Source organism: Pseudophryne corroboree, chromosome 3 (assembly GCF_028390025.1).
Source record: "Pseudophryne corroboree isolate aPseCor3 chromosome 3, aPseCor3.hap2, whole genome shotgun sequence".
Classification (NCBI taxonomy): domain Eukaryota; kingdom Metazoa; phylum Chordata; class Amphibia; order Anura; family Myobatrachidae; genus Pseudophryne; species Pseudophryne corroboree.
In genome coordinates, this window is record NC_086446.1 from 23,063,544 (window position 1) to 23,080,240 (window position 16,697).

At 48.2% G+C, this 16,697-nt stretch overlaps 1 protein-coding gene across 2 annotated transcripts in view; it reads left to right on the forward strand.

The window, feature by feature from the left end:
- LOC135054559 (zinc finger protein 271-like) overlaps positions 1 to 16,697 on the forward strand; it is a 56,845-nt gene that overhangs the window by 15,303 nt on the left and 24,845 nt on the right. For both annotated transcript variants that reach the window (XM_063957713.1, XM_063957714.1), the window contains exons 2-6: positions 3,883 to 4,019; positions 4,309 to 4,500; positions 4,889 to 4,967; positions 5,086 to 5,180; positions 5,619 to 6,237. In XM_063957713.1, coding sequence (XP_063813783.1) covers positions 3,909 to 4,019; positions 4,309 to 4,500; positions 4,889 to 4,967; positions 5,086 to 5,180; positions 5,619 to 6,237 — 1,096 coding nt within the window. In that variant the 5' untranslated portion in view covers positions 3,883 to 3,908. The remainder of the gene's footprint in view (positions 1 to 3,882; positions 4,020 to 4,308; positions 4,501 to 4,888; positions 4,968 to 5,085; positions 5,181 to 5,618; positions 6,238 to 16,697) is intronic.

Genomic DNA, 16,697 nt, shown 5'->3' on the forward strand with positions numbered 1-16,697 from the left:
GGTTGGATCATAAATTATCAAAAGTCACAGTTGGAACCGATGACAAGATTGTCTTTTCTCGGGATGATTCTGGAAACAGAAGTTCAGAGAGTATTTCTTCCGGTGGAAAAGGCTCTGGAAATCCAGAAAATGGTAAAACAGATATTGAAACCATCAAGTGTGCCGATCCATCAGTGCATTCGGTTGTTGGGGAAGATGGTGGCGGCCTACGAGGCCGTAGGGCTGTAACACACTGGCCGGTTTCTCCCGGATGGCAAAAAGCCGGACAAACTTTGTCCGGCTTTTTGCCATCCGGGAGAAAACGGCAGAGTCTGTCACACAGCACTGCTTTGAGCCGTGTGTGATGTTGTGCGCATGTGCAGCATCAGACACTGCTTGGAAAAAAACCGTTGTGTGTGTGTGAAAGCTCCCCTTCACACACACGGTTCACTGGCTGCAAAGACGGCCCGGCGCCCGCCCGGCAGCCGGACCGTCCAGTGGTGAGACCCGGCTGCAACTCGGCAGCCGGGCCGGGGCCGTGCAGTGTGAAGGGACCCTAGCCCTCACACTGTTAACTACAATGCCGGCACGGGAAAAAGCCGGCCGGCTTATTCCCGGCCGGCAAAAGCCGGGTAGTGTGTTTTAGCCCATACAGTTTGGCAGGTTCCATGCCAGGGTATTCCAGTGGGACCTGATGGACAAGTGGTCCTCCTACACATGCACCGGAAGATAATCCGGTCGTCAAAAGCCAGGATTTTGCTCCTGTGGTGGCTACACAGTTCTCACCTACTGGAGGGACGCAGGTTCAGGATTCAGGACGGGGTCCTGGTAACCACGGATGCAAGTCTCTGAGGCTGGGGAGCTGTCACTCAGGGAGAAAGCTTCCAAGGAAAATGGTCAAGTCAGGAAGCCTGCCTTCACATAAACGTGCTGGAATTGAGAGCCATTTACAACGGCCTTCAACAAGCTGTACATCTTCTTCAAGATCATTCCGTGCAGATCCAGTCGGACAATGTAACAGCAGTCGCATACATAAACAGGCAGGGCGGAACGAAAAGCAGAGCGGCAATGGCAGAGGTGACGAAGATCCTCCTCTGGGCAGAAAGACATGTAAAGTCTCTGTCGGCAATTTTCATTCCGGGAGTAGACAACTGGGAAGCAGACTTCCTCAGCAGACACGATCTCCATCCAGGAGAGTGGGGCCTCCACCAAGAAGTCTTCGTAGAGGTGACAAGTCTTTGGGTAGTTCCTCAAGTAGACATGATGGCATCTCGTCTCAACAAGAAGCTTCAGAAATATTGTTCTAGGTCGCGAGACCCTCAAGCAATAGCAGTAGATGCGCTAGTGGCCCAGTGGGTGTTCCGGTCGGTGTATGTCTTCCCTCCACTTCCGCTGATCCCAAAGGTGCTCGGGATCATAAGGAGAACAAGAGTTCGAGCAATCTTCATTGCCCCAGACTGGCCAAAGAGGGCTTGGTAACCAGATCTTCAGGAGTTGCTCATAGAAGATACTCGGCCTCTTCCTCTCCGCGAGGACCTGCTGCAGCAGGGGAAATGCGTGTATCAAGACTTACCGCGGCTACGTTTGACGGCATGGCTGTTGAGCGCCGGATCCTAGCCTGTAAGGGTATTCCCAAGGAAGTCATCCACACCCTTATTCAGGCCAGGAAAGGAGTAACTTTGAAACATTACCACCGTATTTGGAGAAAATATATGTCTTGGTGTGAATCCAAGAAGGCTCCTATGGAAGAGTTTCAGTTGGGACGTTTTCTCCATTTTCTGCAGGCTGGAGTGGAGGCGGGCCTCCGATTGGGGTCAATCAAGGTCCAGATTTCGGCCTTGTCAGTGTTCTTCCAAAAACAATTGGCCTCTCTTCCAGAGGTTCAGACCTTCGTGAAAGGGGTTCTGCACATCCAGCCTCCATTTGTGCCTCCAGTGGCACCATGGGACCTTAATGTGGTGTTGCAGTTTCTTCAATCGAATTGGTTTGAGCCTCTACAAGAGATAGAGTTGAAGTATCTCACTTGGAAAGTGGTGATGCTTTTGGCATTGGCATCCGCACGGCGGGTGTCTGAGTTGGGGGCCTTGTCTCACAAGTTCTTACCTGATTTTCCATGAAGATAGGGCAGAGTTGAGAAGTCGTCAACATTTTCTTCCAAAGGTGGTTTCATCTTTCCACATAAACCAACCTATTGTGGTGCCAGTAGTTACTGACACATTCACTGACTCAAAGTCTCTAGATGTGGTTAGAGCTTTGAAGATTTATGTCGCTAGAACAGCTCAAATACGGAAAACAGAGTCTTTGTTTGTCCTGTATGCTCCACACAAGATTGGGTGTCCTGCTTCCAAGCAGACTATTGCGCGTTGGATCAGAAGTAGGATTCAGCACGCTCATACTATGGCTGGATTGCTGTTACTGACGTCGGTGAAGGCCCAGTCCACTTGGAAGGTGGGCTCATCCTGGGCGGCTGCCCGGGGGGTCTCGGCATTGCAACTGTGCCGAGCAGCTACTTGGTCGGGGTCAAACACATTTGCAGAATTCTACAAGTTTGACACCTTGGCCGATGAAGACCTCAAGTTTGGTCAATCGGTGCTGCAGGGTCATCTGCACTCTCCCGCCCGTACTGGAGCTTTGGTATAAACCCCATGGTCATGAAGTGGACCCCAGCATCCTCTAGGACGTATGAGAAAACAGGATTTTGGTACCTACCGGTAAATCCTTTTCTCCTAGTCCGTAGAGGATGCTGGGCGCCCGTCCCAGTGCGTACTTTACCTGCAGTTTTGTTTATTAGAGTTACACATGTTGTGTTTTATTAGTTTCTTCATGTTGCTGTAATTGGTTCATGCCTGTTGGCGTGTGTTATGTTGAATGCCATGTTGTGCGGCATGGTTGAGGTGTGAGCTGGTATGTATCTCACCATTAGTATTAAAGTAAATCCTTTCCATCTCCCTGGGCACAGTTCCTATAACTGAGGTCTGGAGGAGGGGCATAGAGGGAAGAGCTAGTTCACACCCATTGAAAAGTCTTAAGTGTGCCCATGGCTCCTGCGGAACCGTCTATACCCCATGGTCATGAAGTGGACCCCAGCATCCTCTACGGACAAGGAGAAAAGGATTTACCGGTAGGTATCAAAATCCTGTTGTTGTTGTTGTTGTTGTTATACAGGGGAGCAGCCTGTGGTGTCATCATGTTGTTGTTATTATTATTCAGGGGGAGCAGCCTGTGGTGTACTGTTATTATACAGGTGGAGCAGCCTGTGGTGTCTTATTATTATTTATTATTATTATTATTATTATTATAATACAGGTGGAGCAGCCTGTCATGTCAAGTTATTATTATTGTTGTTGTACAGGTGGAACAGCCTGTTGAGTCCTGTTAAAATTATTATACAGGGGCAGCAGGCTGTGGTGTCCTGTTGTTGATGTTGTTGTTGTTGTTGTTGTTGTTGTTATACAGGGGGAGCAGCCTGTGTTGTCCTATTAATATAATATAGGAGTGTTATTCCTATAATAATTATTATATGGCATGAGATATATATTGAGAGGTGTCCAGCTGTTGTTGTTGTTGTTGTTGTTGTTATAAAGAGGGATCAGGCTGTTGTGTTTTAGTATTATTATTGTTATTGTTATAATAGAGGAGGAGCAGTCTTTAGTGTCCTGTTATTTTATGTTACTGTGGGATCTTCTAAGACCAAAATATCTGCAACCTGGTGCAATTTGAAGCAAATGTGAGTGACTGGACCCAGACTCCTGTGTAATCTTATAACAATACTGATGCTCCTCACTTAACAATATATGTGCGAGGAGGGTTTATTGGTTACATATTGCTTTATTTCTACAGTATGTTACTTGTGTACTCTGGTGTTTCTTCTTCTTATTATTATTATTATTATTATACTTCTAGACCACTGAGTGTTTACTAGACGTTACATGAGGATGAGATGCGTCACTGATTCCCTGAGGATGGCGAACTACAGCAGTCACATGACTGAGAGGATACTAAATCTCACACTGGAGATCATCTACCTGCTGACTGGGGAGGTGAGGGGATCTGGGAGTGTCACAGTTACATAACTTATATCTATAGTAATAATATAGGGACATGACTGGGGAGGTGAGGGGATCTGGGAGCGTCACAGTGACATCACTTATATCTATAGTAATAATACAGGGATATGACTGGGGAAGTGAGGGGATCTGGGAGCGTCACAGTGACATCACTTATATCTATAGTAATAATACAGGGACATGACTGGGGTAGGTGAGATGATCTGTGATTCTATGCAGTTATTGTGTAATTTACCTGTTATTTGTTTCTCACACTACACAGGGTTATACAGTAGTAAAGAAGACATCCAGTGAATGTGAGACACCCAGCAGCTGTCCCCGTGTGTCTTTAGGACTGAGCAGGACCCAGAGCCCCATCACGGTGCCTCCACCTCACTCACTGATACATGAGAGTCACAATGACCAGAAGATCCTGGAACTCACCAACAAGATCATTCAGCTGCTGACTGGAGAGGTGACTGCTGGGAATGGGGCATTATACAGTAACACCAGGGGACGTGTCTGGGTGATGACTGGAGAGGTGACTGTTGGGAATGGGACATTATACAGTAACACCAGGGGACGTGTCCGGGTGATGACTGGAGAGGTGACTGCTGGGAATGGGGCATTATACAGTAATACCAGGGGATGTGTCTGGGTGATGACTGGAGAGGTGACTGCTGGGAATGGGACATTATACAGTAACACCAGGGGATGTGTCTGGGTGATGACTGGAGAGGTGACTGCTGGGAATGGGACATTATACAGTAACACCAGGGGACGTGTCTGGGTGATGACTGTATCACTGTGTGTGTCAGGTTCCTATAAGGTGTCAGGATGTCACTGTCTATGTCTCCATGCAGGAGGAGGAGTATATAGAGGAACACAGGGGTCTGTACAAGGACGTGATGATGGAGAATCACCGGCCCCTCACATCACTGGGTAAGAAGAGACTGTCATGTATTGTACAGGGGAGAGTAGGTATGGGGGCCCCTATATACACACACCATCTGATAATCACATATATACACTGTACTCAGTCACTGTGTGTCTCCTACAGATGGACCCAGTAACAGAGATACCCCAGAGAGATGTCCCCGTTTGTATTCCGAGGACTGTACAGAGGAGAATCACAGGATCTCACAGGAGGATCAGGTAGGTGGGATTTAGGGTCTCGCCAATATACCAAAGTGACTTTACACTATATCCGTCATTCCCAACTTGGGGCCCTAGTACCCCAGGGGGTTACGCGCTGTGATGTACAGGGGTACTTATTGTTCTGATGGGGCTGGTGCAGGATATCCGGGTGATAATGAGATACACAGGGAAAGCAGTGTAATTGGGGTCTCTAGCCCCATGCACCACAGTAGGACCCTGATAACATGAAAACATCTATCCCTGTATAAGAAAGCAGATGGGGTTATAGTTTTAGGGGTCAGTCCAATTAGCTGGGATGATCTCGCAGGTTTTCTGCCCCATTGCACTATATGGTCTGTACAGATCAATGTGTCTAATAATCTGATAGTCTCCTGATTACTCTGAGTAATGATTTCCGGCATTAATAAAGCATTCATTTATATATGGGTTATTTAGGGTGAAGATCTTACAAATATAAAGGGAGTAGAGACGTATGTGACTGATATGAAGGCAGAAGATATAGAGAGAGAAGAAGAGACGTATGTGACTGATTTGAAGGCAGAAGATATAGAGGAAGAAGAAGAGACGTATGTGACTGATATGAAGGCAGAAGATATAGAGGGAGAAGAAGAGACGTATGTGACTGATATGAAGGCAGAAGATATAGAGAGAGAAGAAGAGACGTATGTGACTGATATGAAGGCAGAAGATATAGAGGAAGAAGAAGAGACGTATGTGACTGATATGAAGGCAGAAGATATAGAGGGAGAAGAAGAGACGTATGTGACTGATATGAAGGCAGAAGATATAGAGAGAGAAGAAGAGACGTATGTGACTGATATGAAGGCAGAAGATATAGAGGGAGAAGAGACGTATGTGACTGATATGAAGGCAGAAGATATAGAGGGAGAAGAAGAGACGTATGTGACTGATATGAAGGCAGAAGATACAGAGGGAGAAGAAGAGACGTATGTGACTGATATGAAGACAGAAGATATAGAGGGAGAAGAAGAAACGTATGTGAGGGGTGATCAGCAGCGTAAGGAGGACGAAATCCCTACAGATATTAGCACAAGTGAGTAATAAACACTTTTCTCTAACGTCCTAGTGGATGCTGGGGACTCCGTCAGGACCATGGGGAATAGCGGGCTCCGCAGGAGACAGGGCACATCTAAAAAGCTTTTTAGGTCACATGGTGTGTACTGGCTCCTCCCCCTATGACCCTCCTCCAAGCCTCAGTTAGGTTTCTGTGCCCGTCCGAGAAGGGTGCAACCTGGATGGCTCTCTTATAGAGCTGTTTAGAAAAGTCTTTTTTAGGTTTAAACTAATCAGTGATTCCTGCTGGCGACAGGATCACTGCAACGTGGGACTTAGGGGAGAGACTTGCAACTCACCTGCGTGCAGGAGGATTGAAGTCTTAGGCTACTGGACACTGAGCTCCAGAGGGAGTCGGAACACAGGTCAGCCTGGGGTTCGTCCCGGAGCCGCGCCGCCGATCCCCCTTACAGACGCTGAAGACGGCGGAGACGGAGGTCCGGTGACAGGCGGCAGAAGGCTTCACAGTCTTCATAGAGGTAGCGCACAGCACTGCAGCTGTGCGCCATTGTTGTCTCACAGGCTCACTGACACGGTCACGGAGGGTGCAGGGCGCTGCTGGGGGCGCCCTGGGCAGCAATATAAATACCTAATTTGGCAAAAGAAATACACCACATATAGCCATTAAGGCTATATGTATGTATTTTAACCCAGGCCAGTATTAAAAAAACCGGGAGGAAAAGCCCGCCGAGAAAGGGGCGGAGCTTATTCTCCTCAGCACACAGCGCCATTTTCCCTCACAGAAAGGCTGAGGGGAAGGCTCCCATGCTCTCCCCTGCACTGCACTACAGAAACAGGGTTAAAACAGAGAGGGGGGGCAATGATTTGGCGATATAAATATATATTAAATGCTATAAGGGAGGAACACTTATATAAAGGTTGTCCCTGTATAATTATAGCATTTTGGTGTGTGCTGGCAAACTCTCCCTCTGTCTCCCCAAAGGGCTAGTGGGTCCTGTCCTCTATCCGAGCATTCCCTGTGTGTGTGCTGTAGGTCGGTACGTGTGTGTCGACATGTATGAGGAAAATGTTGGTGAGGAGACGGAGCAAATTGCCTGTAATAGTGATGTCACTCTCTAGGGAGTCGACACCGGAATGGATGGCTTACTTATGGAATTACGTGATAATGTCAACACGCTGCAAGCCGGTTGACGACATGAGACAGCCGGCGGACAAATTAGTATTGGTCCAGGCGTCTCAGACACCGTCAGGGGCTTGTAAAAACGCCCATTTACCTCAGTCGGTCGACAGACACTGACACGGACACTGACCCCAGTGTCGACGGTGAAGAAACAAACGTATTTTTCCTTTAGGGCCACAAGTTACATGTTAAGGGCAATGAAGGAGGTGTTACATATTTCTGATACCACAAGTACCACAAATAAGGGTATTTTGTAGGGTGGGAATAAACTACTTGTAGTTTTGCCTGAATCAGATAAATTAAATGAAGTGTGTGATGATACGTGGGGTTCCTCCGATAGAAAGTTATGGGCGGTATACCTTTTCCCGCCAGAAGTAAGCACCTTAGGGTGGATAAGGCGCTCACACGCTTATAAAAACATGGCGTTACCGTCTCCAGATACGGCCGCCTCAAGGAGCCAGCTGATAGGAAGCTGGAAAATATCAGTATATACACACATACTGGTGTTATACTACGACCAGCAATCGCCTCAGCCTGGATGTGCAGCGCTGAGGGGGCTTGGTCGGATTTCCTGACTGAAAATTTTGATACCCTTGACAGGGACAAGATTTTATTTACTATAGAGCATTTTGAGGATGCATTTCTATATATGCGTGATGCGCAGAGGCATATATTGCATTCTGGCATCAAGAGTAAATGTGATGTACATATCTGCCAGACGAAGACACGACAGTGGTCAGGTGAGGCAGATTACAGACGGCATATGGAAGTATTGCCGTATAAAGGGGCGGTCCATTGGACCAGGTGGCCATGGCAACGGCTGAAAAATCCACCTTTTGTTACCCCGAGTCACATATCGGCAAGAAAGGACACAGTCTTTTCAGTCTCAGTCCTTTCGTCCCCATACGGGCAGGCGGGCAAAGGCCAGTCATATCTGCCCAGGGGTAGAGGAAAGGGAAGAAGACTGCAGCAAGCAGCCCATTCCCAGGAACAGAAGCCCCTCACAGCTTCTGCCAAGTCCGCAGCATAACGCTGGGGCCGTACAAGCGGACTCAGGTGCGGTAGGGGGTCATCTCAAGAGTTTCAGCACGCAGTGGGCTCACTCGCAAGGGAACTCCGGGATCCTACATGTAGTATCCCAGGTGTACATTGGAAATTCGAGACGTCTCCCCCTCACACAATTCACAGGCTGTATTCCCAGCAGGTGATAATCAAAGTACCCCTCTTACAGAAGGGGGTAGTATTCCACACTATATTGTGGTACTGAAGCCAACCGGCTCGGTGAGATCTGAAATATTTGAACACTTACGTACAAGCGTTCAAATCAAGATGGAGTCACTCGGAGCAGTGATAGCGAACCAGGAAGAAGGGGACGATATGGTGTCACTGGATATCAGGGACACTTACCTACATGTCCAAATTTGCCCTTCTCACCAAGGGTACCTCAGGTTCCTGGTACAGAACTGTCACTATCAGTTCAGACGCTGCCGTTTGGATTGTCCACGGCGCCCCGGGTCTTTACCAAGGTAATGGCTGGAATGATGATTTTTCTTAAAAGAAACATGGACGCTTTCCTGATAAGGGCAAGGTCCAGAGAACAGTTGGAGGTCGGAGTAGCACTATCTTAAGTAGTTCTACGACAGCACGAGTGGATTCTAAATATTCCAAAATCGCAGCTTTTTCCGACGACACGTCTACTGTTCCTAGGGATGATTCTGGACACAGTCCAGAAAAACGTGTTTCTCCCAGTGGAGAAAGCCAGGGAGTTATCCGAGCTAATCGGGATCCTCCTAAAACTAGGAAAAGTGTAAGTGCATCATTGCACAAGAGTCCTGGTAAAAATGGTGGCTTATTACGAAGCTATTCCATTCGGCAGATTCCCGCAAGAACTCTTCAGTGGGATCTGCTGGACAAATGGTCCGGATCGCATCCTCAGATGCATCAGCGGATAACCCTATATCCAAGGACAAGGGTGTCTCTCCTGTGGTGATTACAGAGCGCTCATCTTCTAGAGGGCCGCAGATTCGGCATTCAGGATTGGATGCCGGTGACCACGGAGGCCAGCCTGAGAGGCTGGGGAACAGTCACACAGGGAAAAAATTTCCAGGGAAGTGTGATTAAGTCTGGAGAATTCTCTCCGCATAAATAAGCTTAGAGCAAATTTATAATGCTCTAAACTTAGCAAGACCTCTGCTTCAAGGTCAGCCGGTATTGATCCAGTGGGATAACATATTGACTATAGAGCATTTTAAGGATGCATTTCTATATATGCGTGATGCGCAGAGGCATATTTGCATTCTGGCATCAAGAGTAAATCACGGCAGTCGCCCACGTAAACAGAAAGGGCGGCACAAGAAGCAGGAGGGCAGTGACAAAACTGCAAGGATTTTTCGCTAGGCGGAAAATCATGTGATAGCACTGTCAGCAGTGTTCTTTCCGGGATGACCTCCACCCGGGAGAGTGGAAACTTCATAGGGAAGTTTTTCAGCATGATTATGGACCGTTGGCAAAGACCAAAGGTGGACATGATGACGTGCCGCCCGAAAAAGGGGACAGGTATTCCGCCAGGTCATGAGACCTTCAGGCGATAGCCGTGGATGTTCTGGTAACACCGTGGGTGTACCAGTCAGTGTATGTGTTCCCTCCTCTGTTTCTCATAACCAAGGTAGTGAGAATTATAAGACATAGAGGAGTATGAACTATACTAGTGGCTCCGGATTGGCCAAGAGGGACTTGGTACCCGGAACTTCAAGAGATGCTCACAGAGGATTAAGGGCCTGGGGAGCTAAGAAGGGACTTGCTTCAACAAGTACCATGTCTATTCCAAGACTTACCGCGGCTGCGTTTGACGGCATGGCGGTTGAATGCCGGATCCTGAAGGGGAAAGGCATTCCATAAGAGGTCATACCTACCCTGGTCAAAGTCAGGAAGGAGGTGACCGCACAATGTCATCACCACATGTGGTGAAAATATGTTGCGTGGGTGAGGCCAGGAAGGCTCCACGAAGAAAATTTAACTAGGGCGATTTCTACACTTCCTGAAAACAGGAGTGTTTTGAGCCTCAAATTGGGGTTCGTTAAGATTTAAATTTCGGCCCTGTAGATTTTCTTCCAGAAAGAATTGACTTCAGTTCCTGAAGTCCAGATTGTAAAGGGTGTATTGCATATACAGCTCTTTTGTGCCTCTAGGGGCACCGTGAGATCTCAACATAGTGTTGGGATTCCTTAAAATCATATTGGTTTGACCCGCTCAAATCTGTGGATTTGAAATATCTCACATGGAAAGTGACCATGCTGTTGACCAATATCTCACATGGAAAGTGACCATGTTGTTAGCCCTGGCCTCGGCCAGGCAATTGTCAGAATGGGCGGCTTTGTCTTACAAAAGCCCATATTAAAATTTTCTATTTGAACAGGGCAGAACTGGGACTCGTCTCCAGTTTCTTCCTAAAGGGGTGTCAGCGTTTTCACCTGAAACAACCTATTGTGGTGCCTGCGGCTACTAGGGACTTGGAGGACTCCAAGTTACTAGACGTTGTCAGGGCCCTAAAAAATAAATATATATATATATATATATATATATATATATATATATATATATATATATATATATATATATATATATATATATATATAGTTAGGACGGCTGGAGTCAGAAAGTCTGATTTGCTGTTTATATTGTATGCACCCAACAAGCTGGGTGCTCCTGCTTCTAAGCAGTCTATTGCACGCTGGATTTGTAGTACAATTCAGCTTGCACATTCTGTGGCAGGCCTGCCACAGCCGAAATATGTAGATGCCCATTCCACAAGGAAGGTGGGCTCATACGGGGCGGCTGCCCGAGGAGTCTCGGCATTACAACTTTGCCGAGCAGCTACGTGGTCAGGGGAGAACACGTTTGTGAAATTTTACAAATTTGATACTCTGACTAAGGAGGACCTGGAGTTCTCTCATTCGGTGCTGCAGAGTCATCCGCACTCTCCCGCCCGTTTGGGAGCTTTGGTATAATCCCCATGGTCCTGACTGAGTCCCCAGCATCCACTAGGACGTTAGAGAAAATAAGAATTTACTTACCGATAATTCTATTTCTCGTAGTCCGTAGTGGATGCTGGGCGCCCATCCCAAGTGCGGATTGTCTGCAATACTTGTACATAGTTATTGTTACAAAAATCGGGTTATTGTTGTTGTGAGCCATCTTTTCAGAGGCTACTTCGTTTTGTTATCATACTGTTAACTGGGTTCAGATCACAAGTTGTACGGTGTGATTGGTGTGGCTGGTATGAGTCTTACCCGGGATTCAAGATCCTTCCTTATTGTGTACGCTCGTCCGGGCACAGTACCTAACTGAGGCTTGGAGGAGGGTCATAAGGGGAGGAGCCAGTACACACCATGTGACCTAAAAAGCTTTTTAGATGTGCCCTGTCTCCTGCGGAGCCCGCTATTCCCCATGGTCCTGACGGAGTCCCCAGCATCCACTACGGACTACGAGAAATAGAATTATCGGTAAGTAAATTCTTATTTTCTCTGACGTCCTAGTGGATGCTGGGAACTCCGTAAGGACCATGGGGAATAGACGGGCTCCGCAGGAGACTGGGCACTCTAAAAGAAAGATTAGGTACTATCTGGTGTGCACTGGCTCCTCCCTCTATGCCCCTCCTCCAGACCTCAGTTAGAGTTCTGTGCCCGGCCGAGCTGGATGCACACTAGGGGCTCTCCTGAGCTCCTAGAAAGAAAGTATATGTTAGGTTTTTTATTTTACAGTGAGACCTGCTGGCAACAGGCTCACTGCAACGAGGGACTAAGGGGAGAAGAAGCGAACCTACCTGCTTGCAGCTAGCTTGGGCTTCTTAGGCTACTGGACACCATTAGCTCCAGAGGGATCGACCGCAGGACCCGTCCTTGGTGTTCGTTCCCGGAGCCGCGCCGCCGCCCCCCTTACAGAGCCAGAAGCATGAAGATGGTCCGGAAAATCGGCGGCAGAAGACTTCAGTCTTCACCAAGGTAGCGCACAGCACTGCAGCTGTGCGCCATTGCTCCTCATACACGCTTCACACTCCGGTCACTGAGGGTGCAGGGCGCTGGGGGGGGGCACCCTGAGCAGCAATTAAAACACCTTGGCTGGCAAAATAATCACAATATATATCCCCAGAGGCTATATATGTGATAATTACCCCTGCCAGAATCCATAAAAAAGCGGGAGAAAAGTCAGTGAAAAGGGGCGGAGCTATCTCCCTCGGCACACTGGCGCCATTTTCTCTTCACAGTGTAGCTGGAAGACAGCTCCCCAGGCTCTCCCCTGTAGTTTTCAGGCTCAAAGGGTTAAAAAGAGAGGGGGGGCACTAAATTTAGGCGCAATATTGTTTATACAAGCAGCTATTGGGGAAAATTCACTCAGTGATAGTGTTTATCCCTAAATTATATAGCGCTCTGGTGTGTGCTGGCATACTCTCTCTCTGTCTCCCCGAAGGGCTGTGTGGGGTCCTGTCCTCAGTCAGAGCATTCCCTGTGTGTGTGCAGTGTGTCGGTACGGCTGTGTCGACATGTTTGATGAGGAGGCTTATGTGGAGGCGGAGCAGATGCCGATAAATGGGATGTCGCCCCCTGTGGGCCGACACCAGAGTGGATGGATAGGTGGAAGGTATTAACCGACAGTGTCAACTCCTTACATAAAAGGCTGGATGACGTAACAGCTATGGGACAGCCGGCTTCTCAGCCCGTGCCTGCCCAGGCTACTCAAAGGCCATCAGGGGCTCAAAAACGCCCGCTCCCTCAGATGGCAGACACAGATGTCGACACGGGGGTAAATTTACTAAGGTGGGAGATTTTTAGAACTGGTGATGTTGCCCATGGCAACCAATCAGATTCCACTTACAATTTATCTAGCTGCTTCTAGCAGATAATAGATATAATCTGATTGGTTGCTATGGGCAACATCACTAGTTCTAAAAATCTCCCACCTTAGTAAATTTCCCCCACGGAGTCTGACTCCAGTGTCGACGAGGTTGAGACATATACACAATCCACTAGGAACATCCGTTACATGATCCCGGCAATAAAAAATGTGTTACACATTTCTGACATTAACCCAAGTACCACTAAAAAAGGGTTTTATGTTTGGGGAGAAAAAGCAGGCAGTGTTTTGTTCCCCCATCCAATGAGTGAATGAAGTGTGAAAAAGCGTGGGTTCCCCCGATAAGAAACTGATAATTTCTAAAAAAAGTTACTGATGGCGTACCTTTTCCGCCAGAGGATAAGTTACGCTGGGAGATATCCCCTAGGGTGGATAAGGCGCTCACACGTTTGTCAAAAAAGGTGGCACTGCCGTCTTAGGATACGGCCACTTTGAAGGTACCTGCTGATAAAAAGCAGGAGGCTATCCTGAAGTCTGTATTTACACACTCAGGTACTAGACTGAGACCTGCAGATAGTGCTGCTGCAGCGTGGTCTGTAACCCTGTCAAACAGGGATACTATTTTGCGAACATAAGACGTCGTCTTATATATGAGGGATGCACAGAGGGATATTTTGCCGGCTGGCATCCAGAATTAATGCAATGTCCATTCTGTCAGGAGGGTATTAGAGACCCGACACTGGACAGGTGATGCTGACTTTAAAAGGCACATAGAGCCTTATAAGGGTGAGGAATTTTTGGGGATGGTCTCGGGGACCTTGTATCCACAGCAACAGCTGGGAAGAAATTTTTTTACCTCAGGTTTCCTCACAGCCTAAGAAAGCACTGTATTATCAGGTACAGCCCTTTCAGCTTCAGAAAAGCAAGCGGGTCAAAAGCGCTTCCTTTCTGCACAGAGACGAGGGAAGAGGGAAAAAGCTGCACCAGTCAGCCAGTTCCCAGAATCAAAATTATTCCCCCGCTTCCTCTGAGTCCACCGCATGACGCGGGGGCTCCACAGGCGTAGCCAGGTACGGTGGGGGGCCGCCTCAAAAATTTCAGCGATCAGTGGGCTCGCTCACAGGTGGATCCCTGGATCCTTCAAGTAGTATCTCAGGGGTACAAGCTGGAATTCGAGGCGTCTCCCCCCCGCCGTTTCCTCAAATCTGCCTTGCCGACAACTCCCTCAGGCAGGGAGGCTGTGCTAGAGGCAATTCACAAGCTGTATTCCCAGCAGGTGATAGTCAAGGTGCCCCTACTTCAACAAGGACGGGGTTACTATTCCACACTGTTTGTGGTACCGAAACCGGACGGTTCGGTGAGACCCATTTTAAATTTGAAGTCCTTGAACACATACATAAGAAAATTCAAGTTCAAGATGGAATCGCTCAGGGCGGTTATTGCAAGCCTGGAGGAGGGGGATTACATGGTATCCCTGGACATCAAGGATGCTTACCTACATGTCCCCATTTACCATTCTCACCAGGTGTACCTCAGATTTGTGGTACAGGATTGCCATTACCAATTCCAAACACTGCCGTTTGGACTGTCCACGGCACCGAGGGTCTTTACCAAGGTAATGGCAGAAATGATGATACTCCTTCGAAAAAAGGGAGTTTTTAATTATCCCGTACTTGGACGATCTCCTTATAAAGGCGAGGTCCATGGAGCAGTTGTTGGTCGGAGTAGCACTATCTCGGGAAGTGCTACAACAGCGCGGATGGATTCTATACATTCCAAAGTCACAGCTGGTTCCAACCACACGCCTGCTGTTCCTGGGGATGGTTCTGGACACAGAACAGAAAAAAGTGTTTCTCCCGCAGGAGAAAGCCAAGGAGCTGTCATCTCTAGTCAGAGACCTCCTGAAACCAAAACAGGTATCGGTGCATCACTGCACGCGAGTCCTGGGAAAAATGGTAGCTTCTTACGAAGCAAAATTCCATTCGGCAGGTTCCATGCAAGAACCTTTCAGTGGGACCTCTTGGAAAAGTGGTCGGAATCGCATCTTCAGATGCATCGGCTGATAACCCTGTCTCCAAGGACCAGGGTATCTCTACTGTGGTGGCTGCAGAGTGCTCATCTTCAAGAGGGCCGCAGATTCGGCATACAGGACTGGGTCCTGGTAACCACGGATGCCAACCTTCGAGGCTGGGGGGCAGTCACACAGGGAAGAAATTTCCAAGGACTTTGGTCAAGTCAGGAGTCGTCCCTACACATAAATATTCTGGAACTGAGGGCCATTTACAATGCCCTAAGTCTGGCAAGGCCTCTGCTTCAAAACCAGCCGGTACTGATCCAATCAGACAACATCACGGCAGTCGCCCATGTAAACCGACAGGGCGGCACAAGAAGCAGGATGGCGATGGCAGAAGCCACAAGGATTCTCCGATGGGCGGAAAATCACGTCTTAGCACTGTCAGCAGTGTTCATTCCGGGAGTGGACAACTGGGAAGCAGACTTCTTCAGCAGACACGACCGACACCCGGGAGAGTGGGGACTTCATCCAGAAGTCTTCCAACTGTTGGTAAACCGTTGGGAAAGGCCACAGGTGGACATGATGGCGTCCCACCTAAACAAAAAACTAGATATTGCGCCAGGTCAAGGGACCCTCAGGCAATAGCTGTGGACGGTCTAGTGACACCGTGGGTGTACCAGTCGGTTTATGTATTCCCTCCTCTGCCTCTCATACCAAAGGTACTAAGAATAATAAGAAAACGAGGAGTAAGAACGATACTCGTGGTTCCGGAGGGGCCAAGAAGAGCTTGGTACCCAGAACTTCAAGAAATAATATCAGAGGACCCATGGCCTCTACCGCTCAGACAGGATCTGCTACAGCAGGGGCCCTGTCTGTTCCAAGACTTACCGCGGCTGCATTGGACGGCATGGCGGTTGAATTCCGGATCCTAAAGCAAAAGGGCATTCCGGAGGAAGTCATTCCTACGCTGATAAAAGCCAGGAAAGAAGTAACCGCAAACCATTATCACCGTATTTGGCGAAAATATGTTGCGTGGTGTGAGGCCAGGAAGGCCCCAACAGAGGAATTTCAGCTGGGTCGTTTTCTGCACTTCCTACAGTCGGGAGTGACTATGGGCCTAAAATTGGGTTCCATTAAGGTCCAGATTTCGGCTCTGTCGATTTTCTTCCAGAAAGAACTGGCTTCACTGCCTGAAGTTCAGACTTTTGTAAAGGGAGTGCTACATATTCAGCCCCCCTTTTGTGCCTCCTGTGGCACCGTGGGATCTCAACGTGGTGTTGAGTTTCCTGAAATCACATTGGTTTGAGCCACTTAAAACTGTGGATCTGAGGTATCTCACGTGGAAAGTGGTCATGTTATTGGCCTTGGCTTCGGCCAGGCGTGTGTCAGAATTGGCGGCTTTGTCATGTAAAAGCCCTTTTCTCTGACGTCCTAG